Source organism: Chrysochloris asiatica, unplaced genomic scaffold (assembly GCF_000296735.1).
Source record: "Chrysochloris asiatica unplaced genomic scaffold, ChrAsi1.0 scaffold00367, whole genome shotgun sequence".
Classification (NCBI taxonomy): domain Eukaryota; kingdom Metazoa; phylum Chordata; class Mammalia; order Afrosoricida; family Chrysochloridae; genus Chrysochloris; species Chrysochloris asiatica.
In genome coordinates, this window is record NW_006408885.1 from 870658 (window position 1) to 878078 (window position 7421).

General features: G+C 48.0%; 1 protein-coding gene across 1 annotated transcript in view; it reads right to left on the reverse strand.

Moving 5' to 3' along the window:
- UROC1 (urocanate hydratase 1) overlaps positions 1-1586 on the reverse strand; it is a 59380-nt gene extending 57794 nt beyond the window's left edge. The window contains exon 1 of the mRNA XM_006876222.1: positions 1416-1586. Coding sequence (XP_006876284.1) covers positions 1416-1541 — 126 coding nt within the window. The 5' untranslated portion in view covers positions 1542-1586. The remainder of the gene's footprint in view (positions 1-1415) is intronic.
- Between the last annotated feature and the right edge of the window lie 5835 nt (positions 1587-7421).

The window sequence follows — 7421 nt, forward strand, 5'->3', positions numbered from 1 at the left end:
GGTCTTTCTTTCAAGAAGTATCTTCTGTTCTTCTAGCCACTCCAGGCTGGTTTGCCTATCCTTTCAAGTGGAAATTTACCATGATGCCTTTTATCTTGTAAAGTTACTTGCAAATTTTTGTGTCAAAAATCAAATAAATATATTTAAATAAAGACTAAACAATGAGCCAAGAGAAAAGGAAGTGAATCATGATTGGGTTTGGGGACAGGCTGGTGGGCTGGGGCAGCAACTCACACTCCCCAGGTGCACAAGGGTGGGCAGCTCACAAGGCAGGAGACCCTGGTTGGGACTTCAATCCCTTCAAGCAAATAGCTGCATCCAGGAACAAAGCTCCAATACCTATGGATCTGGACCTTTAGGCCATTATGATGCAGCAGAAAGGTGTCCTTGATCCAGGAAGGGGGCAGGGCACGAGAGCTCCAGAGCCCACTGACACCCAGTAGTGAGGTTAGCCAAAGCAGAGAAAACATTAACTACACTGACATCAGAGTAAGCTAAGCTGATAAGCAGAGAAGCTAAACTCATGGCAGGAGGAACACCCCTCCTCTGCAGTCACCTCACCCCCACCCTGCTACCCCACTGCCACCTGGCCTGGCTACCCTGCCCCCCCATGCTCTCTGAGGTGGCCCGAGGGAAAAGTGCCCCTCAACTTTTCCCTGAGGGCAGACATGGTGCTGGTGGTGGTGATGGTGTGCGTGGAGTCGTTTGGACTCCTAACAACCCTGTATGGGGTTTCCGAGGCTGTAAATCTTTACTGGAGCAGAAAGCCTCATCTTTCTACCTGGGAACAGCTGGTAGTTACAAATTGCTGACCTAGAGGTCAGCAGCAGCCCAACTCATAACCACTACGCTACCAGAGCTCCACAGGAAGAGCGCAATGCTCCAAGTCTATCGATTCTCTGTGATTATTTGTATTTTCTACTTTTTCTCCAATGTTCCTGAAATTCTTGAGTGATTTTTAGTAAAGAAAGCTCATTTGATGTTCTCCAAACCCCTGAGGTATAATTACCGCCCCCCAGTTGAAGAATGAGTGAAGTTCCAAGTAAGACCGGCCCTATGATAGACCAATATGCCAAAGTCAGGTGTGTATGTAAGACAAAGCCCAAATGCTAAGCTTGGTGGGACCTGTTAGCTTCACAAGGTCCCCTGCACCTCCGCCTTGGATACAGTTGCAGCTCCACTCACTACTAACTGGGTGACCTTGAGTCTTAGGGCTTCATCCATAAATGAGGGTCACAATCCTACCCCATGGTGGCTGTTGGGGTGATAATGAGAGATACAGGCAGTGAGTGGAGCTTGCCACATACCAGAGTCTCTCCCAGAACAGGAAGTACTTACCAAACACCACCTGAAGGCACCCAGGGGCGAAAGCCCCAGATGGAATAGAGCAGGTGACTTAGGCCCCATTGTCTTACCTGCTCCTCTGCAGGGCTGAAACTTGGAGTCCTGACTGGGGCATGGGGCACCCCAGCCCAGCGTCCACGGTTCTCTGGGAGGGGCCGAAGGGGCAGACCAGAGCACAGCACCTGGAGCCCAGACATGTCTTGTTGAGATGGGGCAGAGGCTGGTACTAGGGGGGAGGCCAGGGAGAGCATGCAGCCAGGGCCCAACTGGGCGGGGACCTCAGACCCAAGGCCACCTCCCCCACCCCTCATTGGGTGTGAGATCTATTAGAGGAGCAATTCACAGGTCACACTGTCCCTGGCCCCTAGGCTGGCCACCTGCAGTGTTGACTTGGGGAGGGCAGTGTTATGTATGAGCAGTGGACAGGCCTGTGAACTGAAGGGAGGCAGGGCTGGTATTGAGGAGGCTGAGCTATGGGGTGCTCCTTTGCCCTTTAAATGGGGAACTAGCCTCCAGAGGGAGTTCTGGTGTGGCGCTGTGGGTTAGTGCACCAGACTGCAAAGCCATTTGAACTGCAAGGTCAGCAGTTGAAGCTCACCAGCTGTTCCTCAGAAACCCTATACAGGGTCGCTATGGGTTGGAACTGAATTGATGGCACTTAACAACAACAACAAAGTTAGGGTTAGGGTTAGGGTTAGGGTTAGGGTTAGGGTTAGGGTTAGGGTTAGGGTTATGTATGTGTTTCTAGGCTATGACTTAGGGGAGTTTGTAGGCTCTGATATTGGGGGTTGCTCTGGCAGTCTCATGGGGGAGTTACCCCAAGTAGCAGTGTTGGGATACATGGGCTCATGTCTTGTTTATGACGAACAAGGGACATTGAACTGGCAGGAGGTTATCTGCAGCATGTTCCTTGGCGGTGGCACAGAGTGCTGGGCTGGGCCTGTGCAGAAGTAGCCAATGCTTTTGGAGTTCCTGCCATCTATAGGGTGGAGCTCTAAGGGAGAGGTGGACAGGAGCCCACCCAGCCACTGGTATGTCCTCCCCAGGCGCTATGGCCCTCCTCCCCAATTCCACTGACAAATCTGTGAGATATACTCTTTATTAATCCTGTGCTATAAAATCAGCGTAGGTCTCACTCACCAGCCTGGAAGGGAACTACCCTAGTACTCACATCTCACCTGTGCACAGCTCTGTCTGAAGAGGGGCCAGCTTGGCTCCTGAGCAGTGAAGCTTGGATCTGCCCCAATCCATAAATGTCGTGGCAATTAACTGCTTGGGCTGCCAAGGGCAGAAATAAATTATGTGAGCACCCAGTTCAGGGACTTACTAAGTCAATCTTACTGGCAGTGGGGGCAGGGAAGGGGTGTTAACGTACCATTTGTGGATGAGGAAACTGAGGCTACAAGAGGTTATGGGACATGTCTGAGGTCACAAATTGGTCATGGGTGGAGCTGAGATCTGAACCCCCTAACCTAGTGGTCTGACTCTAGCCATCCTCTCACCTTGCTGCTCTACTGCTGATCCAGTGAGACATTGTCATCAAAGCCTGGGGCAGCTGTGTCCAGCAGGGACTCAGCTGTGCTCTCTGGCATACACTCACCTTCCAAGCAGGACTGATTGAGCCCCTTCCTGTGTCAGGCTCCATTCTAGGCCCTGGGCAGCTTTTCTGGTTGAGACTTTTCCTGGAGCCCTCGAGCCTGCCCAGCTGACCCCAAGGGCAGGCTGGAAGGACTGGACAGTGAATAGCAACAGCCCTTAACCAAACCAATGACAGCTCCCTGGACCTGCTGGCGGGGATGGGGGTGGTGATGGGGGGAGGTTTGGTTGTGGGGGGGAGAATTATGAAGAATCAACTATCAACTCTACCAAAGGGCCTTGGTGATGGCCCTCCCTGTCTCACCTGGCTTCCTATAATCCGTGCCCTGAGCAGAGAGCTCTCTGGGATAGCTTCACAATGAACTCTGTACTTCGAACTTTATCTCAGTCTCTGCTTCTGTGGAAGGTCTCATCTCCTAAGGGTTCAAGAGAAGTCAGAAATCTAAGTGTGAAATCTCATGATTTTCTAAAGTTTGCAAGTTTAAAAAGCTTTTTTTTTTTTTAACATTGTATAGAACAAGACTAGTGTATTTTATCATTGTCAATATCCAGTTTGTGACATTGTACTATGGTTTTGCAGTACGTTACTGACAGGGAAAATTGGTCAAAAACACAAAATTTATATGATTTCTTATAACTGCATAGATGTATAATAATTTCAAAAGACACAATTCCATTTTTTAAAATTGAACAAGATATTTAAAAAGCTTCACAGAGGTGAAATATCAGAGTGCTGAATTCAAACCCTGGCTGTCTCGTTCATTAGCGGTTTGAATTTGGATATGTAATCTAATCATTTGGTATCTGTTTCCTTATCTGTAAAATAAAGGCAATAGGAGCGTCTACCTCACAGGATACGGAGCTCTGGTAGTGTAGTGGTTATGAATCGAGCTGCTAACCTCAAGGTCAGCAGTTCGAAACTACCAGCTGTTCCGTGGGAGAAAGATGAGGCTTTCTGCTCCTGTAAAGATTTACAGCCTCAGGAACCCTGTACAGGGTCACTATGAGTCAGAACCGACTCCACGGTACTTAACAACAACAACACCTTAACAACCTCACAGGATGTGCCTGAGGATTAGACATAATACATGTAGTAGGCTCAGAATGATGTCTATGTTCTGCGGCTGTGAGCCATCAAGTCCGCTGCTTCTTACACTGACTCTGTGATATGACAAAGTCAAAAGGCCCTGAGTTTCCTTGATTGCAATCTAGATAGGATGGTCTCCTAGTATGGTTATAGGATAAGCACTGGTCCACAGATGAAATCCACCAGCTGTTCCTTGGAACCCCGATACAGGGTCAATCTTTATAGTTGCTGATTGCCAGGTTTTCTTGCTCAGAGCAACTGGTAGATTTGAACTGATGAGCTTTTAGTTAGCAGCGTAGCACTTAACTTCTGTGTCATGAGGGCTTTGAAAACATTGTATGAAATATGGTTACTTATTAAAAAAAGTAATAGAACATGTGAATATCAGTCATCATGACTCTGAAACCAGAAGAACTAAATGGTGCCCAGTTACCACTACCAACTGCTCTGAAATGATCACATTACAAGGTCCCAGAATAGAGTGGCAGAAAATGTGGAACAAAACTCAAAATTATAATAACAATAAAGAAAAAGACCAGGCTTACTGGTCAGAAAGCGACTGGCGGAGCCCCAGACTATGCCTTCTATTACCTTTCAGGTCTGGGAGAGAGCTCATCCTCATGGCCCATGTTGTTGCTAAGTGCCGTCGAGTCGATTCTGACTTTTAGTGACCCTGTATAGGGTTTCTGAGGAGCAGCTGGTGAGCTTAAACTGCTGATCTTGCAGTTCAAATGGCTTTGCAGTCAGGCGCATTAACCCACAGCGCCACACCCGGACTCCAGATAGTACATAGTGGGGACAAAAAAAACACTACTCAAAGAGCTCAGGTAGCGTAGTGGTTACAAATCAGGCTGCTAACCTCAAGGTCATCAGTTCGAAACTACCAGCTGCTCCGCGGGAGAAAGATGAGGCTTTCTGCTCTTGTAAAGATTTACATCCTTGGAAACCCTGTGCAGGGTTGTTATGAGTCGGAACCGACTCCACAGAACATAACAACAACAAGGCGTGCTCACCATGGAATGTCAACCATTCAAGATCAAAAGGGCAGCATTTATCTAAGGACAACTTTGAGAAGGGATGGGAAGGAGCGTGGAATGGAAATAACCAAAGGGAAGACATGGAATAACTATTGTTACATGGAGTCGGGGATGCCATCACTGAGATGAAACAGAGTCCATGATTTGTTGAACGTAAAACTGATGATCATATCTGCAAACTTCACTCAACTCACCATAAAAAGTTTCTTTTTTTTTTTTAAATGTCTGCAATTTTTTTGTCACTTCCTACAAATAAGTCTGGGATAACCAACAAGAGATTGCTGCTAAGTGCAGTTGTGAGGCCTTCAAGGCCAGGCTAGAAGAAAAGTCCTGTAGCCAGGTTCCAGAGAGCAGTTCACTGGTTCTGGGACTGCCTGTCCCCTGGCTGGTGCAGGTCCTACAAATGCTTCAATCAAGTCAGCATCCATTGCCTGCCGCCTACATAAGGGAGCAGTCAGGTCAGCTGCAGCCCCAGATGGCTGCAACCACATGAGACCCCAGTGGGTCTTGATCCACAGAACTGTATTTTAAAAATGGCTGTTGTAAGTCACTACATTTTAGGGTGGTATATTACTTAGTGACAGCAATTGGACTGTAACGTCAGTGTTAATATTCTTCCCGTTACCTATGTGTCTCACTCCTCATTTCACTCATGCCTCTCTGTTGGGGCCTGCCCCTTGTTACATTCGAACCATATGCCCCCCACACCTTTACCTGCTTTATCTTCATAGCACCATGAACTGAGTGACCTCACATCCACTGCTATCGAGTTGATTTCAGCTCATAGTAATCTACAGGGCAGGATAGAACTGCCAGTGTACAGAATCAGACTGCCACATCTTCCTCCCATGGAATGGCTGGTGTATTTGAACCTCCAACCTTGTGGTTAACAGCCACTGTGCCACCAGGGATCCTTACTTGACCTCATAAATCCACAAAACCAAATCCACTGCCATCGATTTCAATTCATGTTGTTGTTGTTGTTGTTAAGTGCCATCGAGTCGGTTCCGACCCATAGCGACCCTGTACAGGGTTTCCGAGGGTGTAAATCCTTACGGGAGTAGAAAGCCTCATCTTTCTCCCGCAGAGCAGCTGGTAGTTTCAAACCACTAACCTTAAGGTTCGCAGCCCGATTCGTAACCACTACGCTACCAGAGCTCATGTGGTTGTTGTTAATTGCTGATCTGACTCATAGTGCCCCATACAGGGTTTGTGAGGATGTAAATCTTTACAGGAGCAGAAGGCCTCTTCTTTCTCCAAGGAGCCGCAGATGGATTCAAACGGCTGACCTCATTGTTAGTAATAAAAACATGTGACTCACTATGCTACCAGCGCTCCAACGACCCTATACAGGGTTTCTGAGGGGCAGCTGGTAGATTTAAACAACCGACCTTTTGGTTAGCAGTCCAGTACTTATCCTACATCAAGTGCCACATCAGGATGGCTCCAAAGTACACATTTATCCCTATCTCCTCCCCAGAGGCCAAAACTGTCTTGTAGTGTACAGGAAATGTGTGAACTCAAATGCCCTTGATAGGGCACAGGAAGCAGAGAGCACTGTGTCAGGGAAGGGAAAGGCCCTTGGGTCTTTGGCAGGCATTGTACCCTCTCACCTTCCCTCCTGGCCAAGACCAGGCTGAGATGCTATATCCAGCTGTGGCCACAGGGTGGCAGCCCAGGGGCTGGGACTGAGTGCAGGAAACTCAGGTCTGAGGAAGACACAGGTTCAAATGAGACTTGGGTCCATAGCAACAGCAGCCCTGCTGCCCTGCCAGGTGTGTGTGTGGGAGGATATAGAGGTAGAAGTGGGTGCAGGGGGGGTTTGAGCTGGAGAATCAAGCCTCCACCTAAAGTCATGATAAGGCAGTTCTAGTTTAACTGGGTTTCTCACCCATTTGTCCTTAGGTATTATCACCATCTGGGACACAGCTTTAAGCCAGTGTGGAACTACTATTGACTAACTGTTGTTTTTCTTGTTGTTAAGTGCTGTCAAGCTGGTTCCAACTCATAGAGACCCTGTATATGGTTTCCAAAGAGCAGCTGGTAGGTTTGGACTGCCAATCTCAGTTAGTATTCCAGTGCTTACCCTACAGTGCCACACTAAGAATAAATGTTGTTATTGTTAGATGCCATTGAGTCGGTACCGACTCGGAGCGATCCTATGCACAACAGAACAAAACACTGCCGGGTCCTGGTCTAACCTCACAATTGTTGCTACACTTGAGCCCATTGATGCTGCCACTTTGCCAATCCATCTCGCTGGGGGTCTTCCTCTTTTTCTCTGACCATCCACCTTACCAAACATGATACCCCTCTCCAGTGACTGGTCCCGCCTGACAATATGTCTGAAGTATGAC